The sequence below is a fragment of the Actinia tenebrosa genome, unplaced genomic scaffold (genome assembly GCF_029948245.1).
Source record: "Actinia tenebrosa isolate PJP-AT-01 unplaced genomic scaffold, QUT_ActTen_1.0 PGA_scaffold3__52_contigs__length_22856419, whole genome shotgun sequence".
Taxonomy (NCBI): Eukaryota; Metazoa; Cnidaria; class Anthozoa; order Actiniaria; family Actiniidae; genus Actinia; species Actinia tenebrosa.
Window position 1 is genome coordinate 2,631,087 of NW_028292580.1, and position 16,925 is coordinate 2,648,011.

The following is a 16,925-nucleotide window of genomic DNA, read 5'->3' on the forward strand; positions in this document are numbered from 1 at the left end:
AGATTACGTGTCATTCCCTTGAGAATAAGATTCTTTGTTTGTGTTGTGCCTTAAACAACACAATCTGATCCTCTGGTGAATGGTACGTGAAAACATTATGCCCAAGCCGAGGACGTCTATACTTATGACTTTAAGCAATGTTAAGCTTAAGTTGAAGCCGAATTGGCACTCTATGAATTTTTATATAACAAATGTCATATAATTTCCAAAGCGCCTTCACTATTTGTTAATGTTAATAAAATTATATCATTATTAAAAAATTGATTCCCCCCCCCCCCCCCCCCCAAAGTTATAAAGCGGTGACAAAATGAGTTTAATGAGAGGACTTGTCTCGGAAAAGGAAAAAGTCAACTGGTAATACCGCTTACGGTATGTTGGTTCGAATCCAGCATGACTGCTCATCGTAAAGCCTACCCTCTTGAAAATACTTGGTAGCAGTTTGAGTGACAACCGTTGAATATTCAATTGAGATATAGACCTAATCCCAAAGGAGGGAATCCTCGAAAGTCAGGTTGGCACTTGCTGCAATGATATGTGGAAGTAATTCAAGGGGGTAATCCTCTAAAACGACATTTGATAATTGTTTTTGAGTGCTCATCGTAAAGCCTACCCTCTGAACAACACTCCTTTAGAGAATTAGTGAAAACCATTGAATATTCAATGAGATATGATCGTTATCCAAATTAAAATTGACATTGTTAAACAACAATTGATACATTCAATGGAACCTGTGTGCCTAGCTTGTTCCAAGAACAACAAATAAAATTCACTACAAAAATGGCTGTCATTACCTTGTAGGAATCAATGAATCCTACCAAATCATGTTTGAAATGTTGTTCAAACGTTTTCCAGTAACGATAAAAAGTCGTAAGCAGTCGAAAACAGAGCAACCAAGTTGACCAGCCTGTACGCGGGACTTCGGATAACATCGGCTATCCTCGCCATGCGCCGCTAGCTGTGCACGTGGGATCCGAAAGTAGTCCGAAGTTTTACAACCCTTACACCGGGATGAATTTTGTCATTTAACTGTATTTTTCGCTAGTCAAATAGAATATGAAGTATACATGGGTAAACTCGACGGCACTGTGTCTACTGCTTATTAATATGTAGTAGACACAAAAATACTAAAGCAATTATTCGCCTTTGGCTCAGTGACTATTGCGTCATTTGTTCATGTGTTCATGTGTTCATTTGTTCATCGGTCCATCGGTCCATCGGTCCATCGGTCCATCGGTCCATCGGTCCATCGGTCCATCGGTCCATCGGTCCATCGGTCCATCGGTCCATCGGTCCATCGGTCCATCGGTCCATCGGTCCATCGGTCCATCGGTCCATCGGTCCATCGGTCCATCGGTCCATCGGTCCTTCGATCCATCTCTCTGTCCATCTGTTCATCTGTTCATCTGTTCATCTGTTCATCTGTTCATCTGTTCATCTGTTCATCTGTTCATCTGTTCATCTGTTCATCTGTTCATCTGTTCATCTGTTCATCTGTTCATCTGTTCATCTGTTCATCTGTTCATCTGTTCCTCTGTTCCTCTGTTCATCTGTTCATCTGTTCATCTGTTCATCTGTTCCTCTGTTCCTCTGTTCCTCTGTTCCTCTGTTCCTCTGTTCCTCTGTTCCTCTGTTCATCTGTTCATCTGTTCATCTGTTCATCTGTTCATCTGTTCATCTGTTCATCTGTTCCTCTGTTCCTCTGTTCATCTGTTCATCTGTTCATCTGTTCATCTGTTCATCTGTTCAAAACATACAAATCTGTAAGATTAAGTAAATCAATAACCTAGGTCAGATCAAAAAGTAATCGTGCATTTAAATAGAAAAAAGCTATAGCAAAAAACTTTACTTGGAGAATCCGGGTATCGATCCCGGTACCTCTCGCATGCTAAGCGAGCGCTCTACCATTTGAGCTAATCCCCCTTGTTCTCGCAAGGTACTTATGTTAGTTACACTACTATCACATTACTCTACTTAAAAGGTTAGATATTGTATAACTGTTTTATCGATATTACTCGAGAGGATGGTCAAATGTATAGATGCAACCATCCTTAGGTAAAAAAGACATGAGATCGGTTGTTAAAAAGTTCTTAAGCCAAATACTAAAAAGAACTTTGAAGCTCAAAAACCAAATACATTATTTGTGTTTATTATACGGCACACTAATTCCCATGTATCGCTCGAATTATGACCGCTTTCACTTGAATTGGTGAAAATATATGTAAAAAATATATTTCCCACACCGGGAATCGAACCCGGGCCATGGCTGTGAGAGCGCCAGATCCTAAACAATAGACCATATGGGAATAACAGATAAAGATAACAGGGAGTTTACGATTGGGGTATGTTTCGTTGATTTTATCCGATGAAATACGCCATCTGCCAATCCCCAAGTGCTTTATAACGGCGTGGATAAGCTGGATGAGCTTTGCTTCACGGGTGCTTCGTACAACGGTGTGCGGTCGAAGTTGTTTCACTTTGATCGAGCTGAATGTTCATCCCTAGTTTACTACATACTAGTCAGGCTCTATAACCACATCAAGCACAATCATGGTTTAGTGGTCTTATGAACATAGCGCGACGTGAATTCTACATCAATTTTACTGAGGGAAAATAACTGACATATGTAAGCTTTTCCGTGCCAGTAAGAGCTTGTTAAACCAGTCAAGGGATGATGGTATTCTACCACATTTGCATGCTGCAGGTTCTCATGGGAGGCGTCAATTTCCTTGTTGAGCAAGGTGGAGTTTCGAATGATCCACGCTCGACTTGATTTTAAGAAGTACCTTATTTCTCGTTCTCGCCAACCTTCTCTGAGAATGTAAGTACTCTGCAGAGGTACATCAATAGCGCAGCGCACTGATTCTAAAAATAGCTTTAACATTTAGACAAACATTGCATTCTGTTTAACCGCGACGAGGAGTATACGAACCGATTTTATTATCTTTACTTAAAGTTAGAATAATACCCCATTTTAAGTCAGTAAGATCTAGTCCGATTGGCTGTGAAAATTATCTGCTCAAAGTAAACTTGTAAGTTTGTTTGTCTGAATTTCGCCTTTGTCTTAGTCTTGATGACGTAACGGTTGCGCTTTGCTATAGCCTAGATCAGATCAGAAAGTAATCATGCATTTGAATAGAAACAAGCTTCAGCAAAAAACTTTACTTGGAGAATCCGGGTATCGATCCCGATACCTCTCGCATGCAAAGCGAGCGCTCTACCATTTAAGCTAATCCCCCTTGTTCTTTAATAGATAATCATATTAGTTACGCTATTATCACATTACTCTCAGGGTTGGATATTGCATAAATGTTTTATCGATATCACTCGAGATAGGATGGTCAAATATATAGATACAAGTATCTTTAGGTATAAAAGACATGAGGTCGGTTGTTAGGTAACACACCGGATACATACTTTTCATTCAGTTCTTTACAAGTAGCTAAGAAGAATCACCAATTTAAAATAGAAACAAAAAATGTTCTCACCAGTACAGACAGGTGACCGTTAACTGCAAAGGGCCTATTCCACATGTATCGCTCGAATCCTCATGCTCGGTGGAAAAATTATGCCAAAACATTTGCCACACCGGGAATCGAACCCGGTCCACGGCATACAAAAATGAAAAGGAGATTAAAATGTTCCTAATTATTCGGCAGATTCTCACACAAAAAACCGTGACTCGAAATAAAAAGGAATGACAACCTGAAAAACAACGAAAACACATAACGAAAAGAAGAAAGGAATAAAATACAATAACGGTATAGCAGAGCAAGGTTTCGATCCTTGGACCTCTGGGTTATGGGCCCAGCACGCTTCCACTGCGCCACCCTGCTGACAACTATTTTACTATGAATAGAATTAATAGGAGCAATCAACCAAAATGAATCTTTATAAATTGAGTAGGGGGTTTAACTTTGTTTTAGCCCGCGAACTGTTAATATCCCAGTAGTAATAGGCGCCATAGGACTTCCCCTTGACTTTTCAACCGCTTCATTTCATTTTATTCGTTCAACTGTTTACTTTTCTATTCTATTCATTGCGGTTCTTGTTTTCTTTTTGTTTTTTAGTGTTATTTTCTTCCGTTCTAGAAACTTTTGCAGAAGCTGAAAATCGTGATGCAGCATAAAGTAGCTTAAGTTGTGCAATTTCTTCTGTCTACGGCCATACCACCAAGAAAAAACCGGTTATCGTCCGATCAACGAAGTGAAACTCGGAAGGGCCAGAGTAGTACTTGGATGGGTGACCACCTGGGAATAACTGGTGCCGTAGACTTCTTTTCATTTTATTCCCCTTGAATTTTCGATTGCTTCATTTCACTTTATTCGTTCAACTTTTAATTTTTATTACTCCATTCATTGCTGTTCTTGTTTTCTGTTTGCTTTTTTAGTGGTATTTTCTTCCGTTCTACAAAAGTTTACAGCCGCTTAAAAATCGTGAAGCAGCATAAAGTAGCTTAAGTTGTGCAATTTATTCTGTCTACGACCATACCACCGAGAAAAAACCGGTTCTCGTCCGATCACCGAAGTGAAACTCGGTAGGGCCAGCGCAGTACTTGGATGGGTGACCACCTGGGAATAACTGGTGCCGTAGACTTCTTTTCATTTTATTCCCCTTGAATTTTCGATTGCTTCATTTCACTTTATTCGTTCAACTTTTAATTTTTATTACTCCATTCATTGCTGTTCTTGTTTTCTGTTTGCTTTTTTAGTGGTATTTTCTTCCGTTCTACAAAAGTTTACAGCCGCTTAAAAATCGTGAAGCAGCATAAAGTAGCTTAAGTTGTGCAATTTATTCTGTCTACGACCATACCACCGAGAAAAAACCGGTTCTCGTCCGATCACCGAAGTGAAACTCGGTAGGGCCAGCGCAGTACTTGGATGGGTGACCACCTGGGAATAACTGGTGCCGTAGACTTCTTTTCATTTTATTCCCCTTGAATTTTCGATTGCTTCATTTCACTTTATTCGTTCAACTTTTAATTTTTATTACTCCATTCATTGCTGTTCTTGTTTTCTGTTTGCTTTTTTAGTGGTATTTTCTTCCGTTCTACAAAAGTTTACAGCCGCTTAAAAATCGTGAAGCAGCATAAAGTAGCTTAAGTTGTGATATTTATTCTGTCTACGACCATACCACCGAGAAAAAACCGGTTCTCGTCCGATCACCGAAGTGAAACTCGGTAGGGCCAGCGCAGTACTTGGATGGGTGACCACCTGGGAATAACTGGTGCCGTAGACTTCTTTTCATTTTATTCCCCTTGAATTTTCGATTGCTTCATTTCACTTTATTCGTTCAACTTTTAATTTTTATTACCCCATTCATTGCTGTTCTTGTTTTCTGTTTGTTTTTGCAGTGGTATTTTCTTCCGTTCTACAAAAGTTTGCAGGCGCTGAAATCGTGAAGCAGCATAAAGTAGCTTAAGTTGTGTGATTTCTTCTGTGACGGCACTATATTTCAAATGCCGCGACAGCGCGAGTTCGTTGAGTTAACGCAAAGGAATGAGAACGGAAAGTAACTTTACAAAACAATTTATTGAATCGCACGACTGAATAATTTTAACTAATACAACTTGAAATCGTAAATATCACACGCTAGGAAAATAAATATCACTAAGTAACCAATACCAATCACACATACTAAGCGATTAAATATAGGATATCACACTTCTAAATTAACTCACTATTTTGGTTACACTCCACACTCGGTAACAAGAGAAGAGGTGCACTCATACCTTATAAAGTTGTTGGAAGCGTACCAAGTTGTTGTAGCATTCGGGTTCCCGACTAACACACCAAACTAGCGTGGTAACTCTCCTTTTATAGTCCAAGGATCTTGAAGGACAGCTGCCAGTCTAGCTCAGTTTTATCTTAACAACCAGTATGTCGTGCACCCCCCTTACTTAGCCTAGTTGGTAACTATGCAGTGAGAAATCTTAGTTTTCTTACCACTTCGTAATGAAGTACATAAAAACGTACATACTCCTAAAAAGACTAACTCTTTGTTTACCATCTTATGAAAAGAAATCAAACTTTAACTCAATTTGGTACGGGAATAACTTGGTTAGAATTTCCGAAATGGTAAACAGAAAATATCGTAAACAAGTCATAAACTAAGCTAAAATATTAAAATGATATTTAAGGACAACCCAGATTTAAGCGTCTGTGGCAACCGCGTATCCAACAAAACTAAACTAATTTCTAAAGAGATCGTAGGTTAATGAAGATTTAGCGCTAATGAGCACATGCCTAAACAATACGCGAACTAACCCGAATATTCCCGTGAGATCGTTACAATCGGAACCGATTTGTTAGCGCATTGTTTCAGCCATGCACAATCTATTGCTGCGGATTAACTCGTTATTCTTTGTAGTAAGAAAAGACTTCCTAAAATTACTATAACTTTTATCCTGCTATTATGACCAACTGGGCTTGAATTTGACTTATTGACTAAATTGAATTAAATATTGAACGGTTGAGCTAATCATTAACTCGGCTAAAATTCTCTGTCGTCACACTTCTGTTTACGGCCGTACCACCGAGAAAAAACCGGTTCTCGTCCGATCACCGAAGTGAAACTCGGTAGGGCCAGCGTAGTACTTGGATGGATGACCACCTGGGAATATCTGGTGCTGTAGACTTCTTTTCATTTTATTCCCCTTGACTTTTCGATTGCTTCATTTCACTTTATTCGTTCAACTTTTAATTTTTACTGCTCTGTTCATTGCAGTTCTTGTTTTCTGTTTGTTTTGTTAGTGGTATTTTCTTCCGTTCTAGAAAAGTTTGCAGACGCTGAAATCGTGATGCCGCATAAAGTAGCTTAAGTTGTGCAATCTCTTCTGTCTACGGCCGTACCACCAAGAAAAAACCGGTTCTCGTCCGATCACCGAAGTGAAACTCGGTAGGGCCAGCGTAGTACTTGGATGGGTGACCACCTGGGAATAACTGGTGCTGTAGACTTCTTTTCATTTTATTCCTCTTGATCAATGATAAAACATAGATGGGAAAGGGATAAATGATAAAACATAGATGGGAAAGGGGTCAATGATAAAACATAGATGGGAAAGGGATAAATGATAAAACATAGATGGGAAAGGGATAAATGATATAGCATAGATGGGAAAGGGATCAATGATAAAACATAGATAGGAATGGAATAAATGATATAACATAGATGGGAAAGGGATCAATGATAAATCATAGATGGGAAAGGAATAAGTGATATAACATAGATGGGAAAGGGATAACTAATGATAGAACATAGATGGGAAAACAATAGATTATATTAATTATCATATCATGCCCTGCTCTTGCTCTCTAATAAAGCCTTTCGAAGACGTCACGTGATGGTGGCCGGCCGGGTAGACGTAACATCGTACACGATTTTTGATCTAATATTTTGTCCCAAACACTGAACTTTAAAAATTTATTAATAATTTATTTTGCTTAAATCAGTTTTTTTTAGTGAAAATAAAAGAACCTTTGTAATCAACAATTGTCGTAGTGACCTTGAAAAAAGGTATCGTGGAGTTGCTTGTCTGAAATATTTTATTTACACTGCGAAAAATGTTGCGAATGAAACCTATCTGATCGTGTTGGATGCGAGATTGTGCACCGGAGATCGTTCACGATTTTCCAGGATAGAAACATAGCAATAATTTATTTGGTTTAAATGGTTTACTTTCTCATGAAAATAAAACAAAAGTGTCTTACAATCGTTGTAGAGCGTTTGGAAAAAGACATTTTGGAGTTGTTTGTCGGAAATATTTGATTTTCACTTCGAAAAATGTTACAAAGTCACTGTGAACCATGAATCAATTCCCTCCCCTCCCCCGTGGTGTTGGCTTGTGTTGACATGTAAACGAGGCAGTCACGTGGTATCAGAGGAGCAGTCGACGAGAAAAGTTGTTGTGTGAATATTTTCTGACTAAAAATACTTCTTTTAATCCTCAAATATGGATCTTTATGGGCTCATACTGCATCCTAAAGGTAAATTACCTATCATATTAGCCATTATTGTTTAATTGATTTATTTAAAGGGATATTTTAGAGTTGAATTGAGCGTAAAGAGTTCGGTTGCTTGTCGCCATGTTTTGGCGGGATTCATTCTCAACAATTTAGCTTCAAGTTGAACGATTTATTGTTTGAAAAACTTAAATATCCCAAATAAATTATGCTTTAATGCTTCTTTAGGAATTTAGCAATGTTTTGTGGTAAATTATCTATATTTTGTTCGATTTTGTTTGATTTTACGGCCTCATCAAAAAGACTATTGAAGTCAGTTTTCGTTCGGCGTTTGATTTTTGTTTGCGCTTGGAATCTTGAATGAACTTCGAGTCAGACTAAAATACGAAATAAATACAAGTCATTATGAGAATGAGAGATATCAGATTTCTCCAAATCTAAAGATCACAGCAAGTCCCTTGAGATCGTAGGGTGAGAACTCGCCTAAAGTTCGTTTTGGAAGAATAGATAAACTTTTGTCGATCAAAGTTAGAAAGAGCTACTGCCCATGACTCTTCAGCTTCACCTTCAGAGTCTTGGGAGTGAGGGGTTAAATAAATCATGTTTGGAGATAAAAACCCATTTTTTTGCTGAGGATTGGGGCAAGCAAGCAATGAATCATTACAAAATCCTGGTATTTTTGGTTTCATTGAGGAGATGGTTTCGAGGAGATTTAAGAATCTTGTTGTCACACAACAGTTTTCTTCACTTCTAAATGTAACCGGCGGCAAGGCGCTCAGCTATGAATCAGATTGCAAGTGGTTTTGACAAAAGAATTTATTGAAAAATTCACACAACTTTACAATACACGAAAAAAAAAACGGGAACGAGATTACAGGATATCTCTAATGAAAACAAGAAAAATATTTACAATGAGATAAAATAAATTTGTAGCTTATCTAAATAGCTAAAAAGTTATGAATAAAATACAGTTTTGCTAGATATAAATAGAAACGGAAATACGTAAATTACGTCACAGGTAATTTGAATATTGCATACTGATTACCAGTGTTTACAATACGCGAGTGAAAATTACTAGGTTGCAAAGTTTAATGTACAAGTCGGTAAACCGTTTAAAATGAACTAAACCAATGGAAAAAGCAATAGGAAAAATTGACTAGAGGTTAACTATGGCTTTAGGTAAGTATTTTAACCTTTGTTTATGACAAACTAAGAATTACACGGTTTACTGAACACGCGGTCGCGACAATGACCTTGAGTGTAGAGTTTAAGTAGCGAACAAATTAAAGGTTGGAAAGAAAAGGTCTTTTATCCCGTGGTTAAGGCTATTTATCGTAGTAAAAAGGTTAAACAAGCGAGTAAGGCGGTAGCGATCCTATAGTAAACGTTTTAAAGAGTTTAAAAGACAAGATACACTCAGCGTGATTACTAAATTACTACTGCGTGAATAACTTTGTACTAAATTACGCGCTAATGCGACTAGAATTACTAGAACATGAAACGAATGCTTAACAAATATGTAGAAAATCTAAGCTATGAAATATAACGACTAGTTAACGATATTAACATAGATTTGTCCTAAATCTATCCTAGGTATAAGTGTAAAAGGCTGCAAAGATTCATACCTTTACATCGAAGAGAATTCCTTGTCTTGATATGTGAAAATATCCGTAGACAACGCAACGTCTTCAAGAACTTTTACTACACTGATTTAAGCTTAGTTTGGGCCTACTTTTATGGGAAAACCTGCATTCTTAAGACCTTACACATCCTACGCAATGTTGCACGCCCTAGGCGCAAACAGGATGTCCCAAACACGAACTTACGTAAACAAGCGCCAAACCTAGGCATGACTCACTGTAATGTAATTACGTACGGAAATTATTTCTTGCTTACGCATTTTCCACGCAAACAGTTAACTAAAGAATTACATTCCTATGTGTACACGAGGCATTCCTAATTAAAAATATAGATTTATGACTAAATAATTACTGTCCGAAATAGTGTCTTTTGACTCTGTCACACTTGCCCCTCCTTTTTGTTTGCTTCGTCCTCGAGCAAATTCAGGAACAATGATACGCAGGTGGACTCGTCAGTGCTGAAGTGCGGATCTTGGAAGATTATAGAGGTTGCTGTGTTGGCCTGCCGTTGTCCTTGTGGAACGTCGGAGTACAGGTGCAGCCAGTTCTTCCTCAGACGCATCATCACTATCATCATCATCATCAGGTTCAGCTGGTTCTGTCATTGGTTGAAAGGTGATTGTCATTCCTCCAATGTCATCTTCTTCATCTGATGATTCTGGCGATGCAGTACATGTTTGTCTAGACCTGTCAGCTTGCCTGTGTCGTCCTCGTATCTCCAGCATTGGTCTTGGACACACTTGCATTTCTCCTTGACTAACAACTTTATCTCCTCCATGTCCATCAGCTCTTTCAACGACATATGTATTGTTGTCTCTTCGTTCAACGATTTTGTACACTTGGTTGTCCCATTTATCTTGAATCTTGTTTCTTCCTCTGACTTTACGGTTGCGAAGGGGTACTCGCTCTCCAACTTGTAGTGGTTCGGCCAGTGCTCTGCCCTTCTGGTCATGGATCTTCTTTCTGACTGGTAGCAGCTTCCTTCAAGTTTTGTGTCACAGTGGTATAAGCTTCTCGTAGACGAGTCTGGTGCTTGGTAATCCATTGCTGGTTGTCTACTGTCACTTGTCTGTCATCATCAGGAAGTAGAATGTCCAAAGGTAGCTTTGCATCTCTACCAAACATCAGGTAGAAGGGTGAGTATCTAGTCGTTGCATGTGGCGTAGCATTATAGGCGTAACATAACTCTTTCAGGTGTTCAGGCCACCTTCTTTTCTTTTCTACTGGTAGAGTTCTTAGAAGCTCATGTAGTGTACGGTTGAATCTTTCGCACTGCCCATTTCCTTGAGGATGATAGGGGGTTGTCCTTGACTTCTTAATTCCATACACTGCACACAACTCCTTGACTAGTTCTGCCTCAAATGACTTGCCTTGGTCAGAGTGTATTCTTTGGGGGATTCCATACACAAGGAACCATTCTTTAATCAGGGTCTTGACTACGGTTGTAGCTTTCTGATCACGGGTAGGTACAGCAATTGTAAACTTTGTGAACACATCTGTTAACACGAGGACATTTTCTCTTCCATCTGTTGCAGGCTCAAGCAAGGTAAAATCCATCGCTAGCACTTCCAATGGCCTAGTAGCTAGTAGGCTGCCCATCGGCGTCTTGACTGGAAGGTAGGATCCTTTGGCAATGACACATCTTTCACAATTTGAGATCCATTGCTTCACATCTCCTTGCATACCGGGCCACCAACATCTTTTCCTCAAGAGCTGTTCTGTCCTGTCTTGTCCTTGATGTCCACATTGATTGTGCGCACCCTTCAGTACTTGTGATTTCATTGATGTGGGGAGTAGCAGTAACCGAAGCTCACTTCCCTGTCCGACTCCTGTACGGCGGTAGAGAACTCCATGGCTTTCCTCAATCCTGTTCCAGTGACTAAGCAACTTCCTTGTATCCCTTGTCTCTTGTTGGCTTTGCCTTTTACTTGGCCGACGTCCAAGGTTTCGGTAGTGGAGGAGACGACTGATGCATGGGTCCTCCTGCTGTAGTCGTTGGATCTCTGTGAGAGGTGTGGTTGGGAATGAGGTTGCTTGCTCCTCCAGCGCACTTGTCTCTGTGTTGCTTATGAACGCTGCTGATACCATCAAATGTTGACGTACCTCTTCTGGTAGGTCTGTAGTATTGGTAGAGTAGGCTAGGGTGCTTCTTACTTCAACTGTGGCTGGTTCTTCATCTCGGTTGATGCGACTTAGAGCATCTGCATTCTGATTGTGACGTCCAGGGCGATACTTGATGGTGAAGTTGAAGTTTGCTAACTCTGCAGCCCACCTCTGCTCCACAGCTTTCAGCTTACTCTTTGACTGTAGGTATGTCAGCGGGTTGTTGTCTGTGTAGACGACAAACTTCGATCCCAGCAGGTACTCCCTGAACTTCTCACATACAGCCCACTTCAAGGCTAGTAGTTCCAGCTTCCTCGATGAGTAGTTCTCCATGTTTCGCTCTCCACCTCTCAGGCCTCGGCTGGCATAAGCGATCACTTTGACTCTTCCGTCCTGTTCTTGGGACAGCACGGCTCCCAATCCTTCGTTGGACGCATCCGTCTCTAGGATGAAGGGCTTGGTGTAGTCCGGGTAGGCCAGCACTGGTGCTGAGGTTAGTAGATTCTTTAACTTGTTGAAGCTCTTTTGGCACTCTTCTGTCCACAGTACGCCAATCTGCTTCCGGGTGGTCTTGTTACTTCCTCCGCTCACGAGCTCCGCAACTAACTTGTGCAGCGGGCCTGCCATTTGAGCGAACTTGGGGACAAATCTTCTGTAGTATGACGCGAAACCAAGGAATGATCGCACATCGCGCACTGTCTGGGGGACTGGCCACTCGTTAACTGTCTTTGTCTTTTCAGGGTCTGTCTCGACACCGTCAGCAGAGACCACGTGCCCCAGGTAGGACACCCGATCTCTGAAGAGTTGACACTTGGTTGGTTCAACCTTTAATCCATGATGCTTCAGCTTACTGAATACCGTTTCCAACCGCTCAAGATGTTCTTCAATGGTGGATGAGAAGACTATGATGTCGTCCAGGTAGACCATCAGGGTGCGAAGTATGTCCTCTCGGAAGACTCCTTGCATCAACCTTTGGAAGGTCGCTGGGGCATTCTGTAGTCCAAACGGCATCCGAGTGTACTGAAACAAACCCATGGGCGTTGTGAACGCAGTCTTGTGCTGATCATCAGGATGGACTTCAACTTGATTGTAGGCTGATGCCAGATCTATGGTGGAAAAGTACTTTGCGCCACGCAGTGCCTCCAGTGATTCCTCTATCCTTGGTAGGGGGTACTGATCACGCTTGGTTTTCTGGTTCAGCTTCCGGTAGTCAACGCACATCCTCAAGGCTCCAGACTTCTTTCGTACAAGCACTATTGGGGAGGCATAGTTACTCTCACTTGGACATATCACTCCTTTTTCTAGCAAGTCTTGTAGATGCTGTTGCACCTCCTGGTATTGGTTTGGAGGAATCCTTCTGTAACGCTCTGTGACAGGCACATCATCGTCTGTGTAGATGCGATGATATGTTGTCTTTGTACAGCCAAGGTCCTCCTTACATGAAGCGAACACCTTCATTTCTTTCGAACATCTGGAGAGCTTTCTCCCTCTGAAGTTCCGTCCCGGGGAAATGTTCCAGGGTAATCCCGTGAGGGGGTGTCTGTATCCTTTGCCAACGTACTTTGCCCACAGCTTCCCGTTGGGGTGGCATCTGAGGGTCAGCACTAAGGTTACAGCACACTGTCACCATGTTATTCTCGTGTAGGAACTCCAACTGCTCTCCTCTCTTGACCATCTCTCCCTCTCGCACAATTCCAATCCGCGTCCTCGGCTTTAGCCATATGTCCTTTGCCGTCTGGTTGGCAACTCTGACATAGTAACACGTCTTGGTAGTATCCACGAGAGTACTGGCCACGGTGAGGTTTCCTTCTACTGGTACACCAAGGGGTTCGATCACAGCATCAGTGGCCCATGATGGGCCTGTGACCAAGATATCAGATTCTGTGAAAGCAGGGACCCAGACTTTGTCTGAGCCGGCTACTTTCACGAACCCAGTTTTACGTTTACTCTTCTTCTCTTCATCTTGCAGGATCTGTTGGTATTGGGGCACCTGCCCAAGAACGTTGGTTCCCAGTAGGCCAGGTACCCTCCTCTGCATTACTGTAGTGGCTGCTGTGTCCTTCGTGATGAAGATGCCGCACCCAGGGGCCACCACTCCTCCAACCTCTACTGTAGCGACGATATATCCAATGTAAGGGATGTCCAAACCGTTAGCTCCTCGCAGCTGCAGTAATCTTGTTTCAGGGTGTAGGTCTCCTAGGGTTGGCTGTAGCTTTTCCCTGTAGAACGACTCGGTGATGAGGGTAACCATGGAGCCCGTATCCACTAAGCTTTTCACAGGTACTCCGCCAATCCTCGCCACCACTGTGGGACTTGTCCCGACAAACTTTTCGTTCTGAAAAAGAGAGTTAGAGCCACTACAGTTCCTCTCCACGGCGTGGCTCACTGCCGTGGAGAGCTGGAGTTTGACTCCTTCTGTGGTGCTGCTGGTGCCTTGTCTTTCAGGGGCTTTGGGCAGTTCGGCCGAAGATGTCCAAGCTCGTGGCAGTTGTAACATCTCCTCGGACCACGTGGGGGACTTCGTGGTGGTGATGGGCTTGCTAACTTCATGGTAAGTTGGGTTAGCAGCTTCTGCTGCTCATCCAGCAATTTTTGTTGCTGCATGAGCCTCTCCACCAGGGCCTTCTGTCCTGCTGTAAGCTCTTGGATGGCATTTACTTGGTTGCTCTCCACCAACACCTCCTTGGCCGCTGCATGGCGATGTGCTCCTCTATCTGTGTCTTCCGAGCTACGATAGGCCTCTTGCCTCACCTCGTTGAAGGTCTTCTCGGGATGTTCTCTGATATAGCGCTTGAGATCCCTGCGCAACAGGTTGTCACGCAAGTTCTCAACGAATGTGTCTCTGAGGTTCTGGTCCTTGTTTTCCAGGGCTCCTACGTGTACTCTGGTTATGTGCTCCGCCATTGACATCAGGGCATGGGCAAAGTCCTGGATGGGCTCTCTGTCACCTTGTTTTCTGGCGAAAAACCTCTGGAGAAGCTGGGTCTTGGTGAGCTTCTCCCCGAAGACGTCTCTTAGAATCCTGAAGAAGCCATCCGGGTCTGTCCAGTCATCCACAGGCCTTAGTCGAACTTCATCTCGAGCCCCACCTTCTAAGCTATGGTACAGGAAATCCACCGCCTCTTGACCAGTTAACTTCTGGGCAGCCACAGACCTCTGTGCATCCGCTATCCAGTCTTCAAGCACTTTGTCGTCTCTGCCACCAGCATACTTTCTCAGCTTCTTCTCCCTTGGCACTGTCACTTTTACCACTGGTGCAGGAACAGGTTGGGCAGGGGGTCCTCCTTCAGCCTGCATGCCATCCAGCTGTGCCTTGAGTGCAGCCAATTGCTCTGTGAGTGCAGCCACAGCTTCTTCTGCCATGATTTCAGTCTCGTTCCCGTTGGTAAATAATCAGTAACTACTAATGTCAACTTTCTTGCAATCCCACTTCTGACACCAAAAATGTAACCGGCGGCAAGGCGCTCAGCTATGAATCAGATTGCAAGTGGTTTTGACAAAAGAATTTATTGAAAAATTCACACAACTTTACAATACACGAAAAAAAAACGGGAACGAGATTACAGGATATCTCTAATGAAAACAAGAAAAATATTTACAATGAGATAAAATAAATTTGTAGCTTATCTAAATAGCTAAAAAGTTATGAATAAAATACAGTTTTGCTAGATATAAATAGAAACGGAAATACGTAAATTACGTCACAGGTAATTTGAATATTGCATACTGATTACCAGTGTTTACAATACGCGAGTGAAAATTACTAGGTTGCAAAGTTTAATGTACAAGTCGGTAAACCGTTTAAAATGAACTAAACCAATGGAAAAAGCAATAGGAAAAATTGACTAGAGGTTAACTATGGCTTTAGGTAAGTATTTTAACCTTTGTTTATGACAAACTAAGAATTACACGGTTTACTGAACACGCGGTCGCGACAATGACCTTGAGTGTAGAGTTTAAGTAGCGAACAAATTAAAGGTTGGAAAGAAAAGGTCTTTTATCCCGCAGTTAAGGCTATTTATCGTAGTAAAAAGGTTAAACAAGCGAGTAAGGCGGTAGCGATCCTATAGTAAACGTTTTAAAGAGTTTAAAAGACAAGATACACTCAGCGTGATTACTAAATTACTACTGCGTGAATAACTTTGTACTAAATTACGCGCTAATGCGACTAGAATTACTAGAACATGAAACGAATGCTTAACAAATATGTAGAAAATCTAAGCTATAAAATATAACGACTAGTTAACGATATTAACATAGATTTGTCCTAAATCTATCCTAGGTATAAGTGTAAAAGGCTGCAAAGATTCATACCTTTACATCGAAGAGAATTCCTTGTCTTGATATGTGAAAATATCCGTAGACAACGCAACGTCTTCAAGAACTTTTACTACACTGATTTAAGCTTAGTTTGGGCCTACTTTTATGGGAAAACCTGCATTCTTAAGACCTTACACATCCTACGCAATGTTGCACGCCCTAGGCGCAAACAGGATGTCCCAAACACGAACTTACGTAAACAAGCGCCAAACCTAGGCATGACTCACTGTAATGTAATTACGTACGGAAATTATTTCTTGCTTACGCATTTTCCACGCAAACAGTTAACTAAAGAATTACATTCCTATGTGTACACGAGGCATTCCTAATTAAAAATATAGATTTATGACTAAATAATTACTGTCCGAAATAGTGTCTTTTGACTCTGTCACATAAAGCTTTTGACTCATTCACAATGTTTCTTTTACTAATCTTGTAATCTTACATTTGATCTTACATTTAATTTGTCTTACTTCATTTGCTATGAGATTAAAATTTCCTTGAAGGTAAAAAATGTTTTGTTGAAAAACATGTATTTTATTCGATGTGACTAAACGTCTGGCAGCCGGACACGGTATTAAAATAACTAAACGTGCGGCAGTCCTAAATTTTCACATATTTCTCTTTAAATTCGGCTAATCTTTTTTTTGAAACCGTTTATCTTTATTTGGATTCGCTAAGCGCTTCCAAAAAACCAAAAAATCCGAATTTTCTCTTTTTGTGGTTATGATTTTTATGATAGTTTTCTCTAGGTGCGTGCGAGTCAAGATGCTGTAGCAGCTGCAGTGTACCTTTGTGAAGTGGGAGGACTGATGAAGGCGTTCTAGCAGGGTGTTCGCAATCACGGCTTGGTTTCTGAACCTTCTCTCCAACTCCGACCAAAGACCTTCTAGTAAACTCGTGG

General features: G+C 41.2%; 1 protein-coding gene, 1 long non-coding RNA gene, 7 other non-coding genes and 1 pseudogene across 9 annotated transcripts; 7 read left to right on the top strand and 3 right to left on the bottom strand.

The window, feature by feature from the left end:
- Positions 1-1,847: 1,847 nt before the first annotated feature.
- Trnaa-agc (transfer RNA alanine (anticodon AGC)) lies at positions 1,848-1,920 on the bottom strand. Its single transcript has one exon. It is a non-coding gene; the product is annotated as a tRNA-Ala (tRNA).
- Positions 1,921-3,761: 1,841 nt separating this feature from the next.
- Positions 3,762-3,833, bottom strand: Trnam-cau (transfer RNA methionine (anticodon CAU)). Its single transcript has one exon. It is a non-coding gene; the product is annotated as a tRNA-Met (tRNA).
- Positions 3,834-4,153: 320 nt separating this feature from the next.
- LOC148907715 (5S ribosomal RNA) lies at positions 4,154-4,272 on the top strand (annotated as a pseudogene).
- A 202-nt stretch (positions 4,273-4,474) lies between these two features.
- Positions 4,475-4,593, top strand: LOC148907716 (5S ribosomal RNA). Its single transcript, XR_016121027.1, has one exon. It is a non-coding gene; the product is annotated as a 5S ribosomal RNA (ribosomal RNA).
- Positions 4,594-4,795: 202 nt separating this feature from the next.
- Positions 4,796-4,914, top strand: LOC148907717 (5S ribosomal RNA). Its single transcript, XR_016121028.1, has one exon. It is a non-coding gene; the product is annotated as a 5S ribosomal RNA (ribosomal RNA).
- Positions 4,915-5,116: 202 nt separating this feature from the next.
- Positions 5,117-5,235, top strand: LOC148907718 (5S ribosomal RNA). Its single transcript, XR_016121029.1, has one exon. It is a non-coding gene; the product is annotated as a 5S ribosomal RNA (ribosomal RNA).
- A 1,280-nt stretch (positions 5,236-6,515) lies between these two features.
- LOC148907719 (5S ribosomal RNA) lies at positions 6,516-6,634 on the top strand. The gene has a single exon (XR_016120953.1). It is a non-coding gene; the product is annotated as a 5S ribosomal RNA (ribosomal RNA).
- Positions 6,635-6,834: 200 nt separating this feature from the next.
- LOC148907720 (5S ribosomal RNA) lies at positions 6,835-6,953 on the top strand. The gene has a single exon (XR_016120937.1). It is a non-coding gene; the product is annotated as a 5S ribosomal RNA (ribosomal RNA).
- A 6,997-nt stretch (positions 6,954-13,950) lies between these two features.
- Positions 13,951-16,411, bottom strand: LOC148907721 (uncharacterized). The gene is made up of 2 exons (XM_089035204.1): positions 16,016-16,411; positions 13,951-15,274 (listed from the first exon to the last, which is right to left on the bottom strand). Exon 2 carries the CDS (start codon positions 15,062-15,064, stop codon positions 14,084-14,086), a length of 981 nt encoding a protein of 326 aa, XP_088891330.1. The 5' UTR covers positions 15,065-15,274; positions 16,016-16,411; the 3' UTR covers positions 13,951-14,083.
- Positions 15,269-16,378, top strand: LOC148907722 (uncharacterized). The gene is made up of 2 exons (XR_016120708.1): positions 15,269-15,569; positions 15,984-16,378. It is a non-coding gene; the product is annotated as an uncharacterized LOC148907722 (long non-coding RNA).
- Positions 16,412-16,925: the final 514 nt, after the last annotated feature.

Bases quoted from the DNA above. Each gene is read 5' to 3' on its own strand.
- LOC148907721 (XM_089035204.1), bottom strand. From the start codon at position 15,064: ATGGCAGAAGAAGCTGTGGCTGCACTCACAGAGCAATTGGCTGCACTC.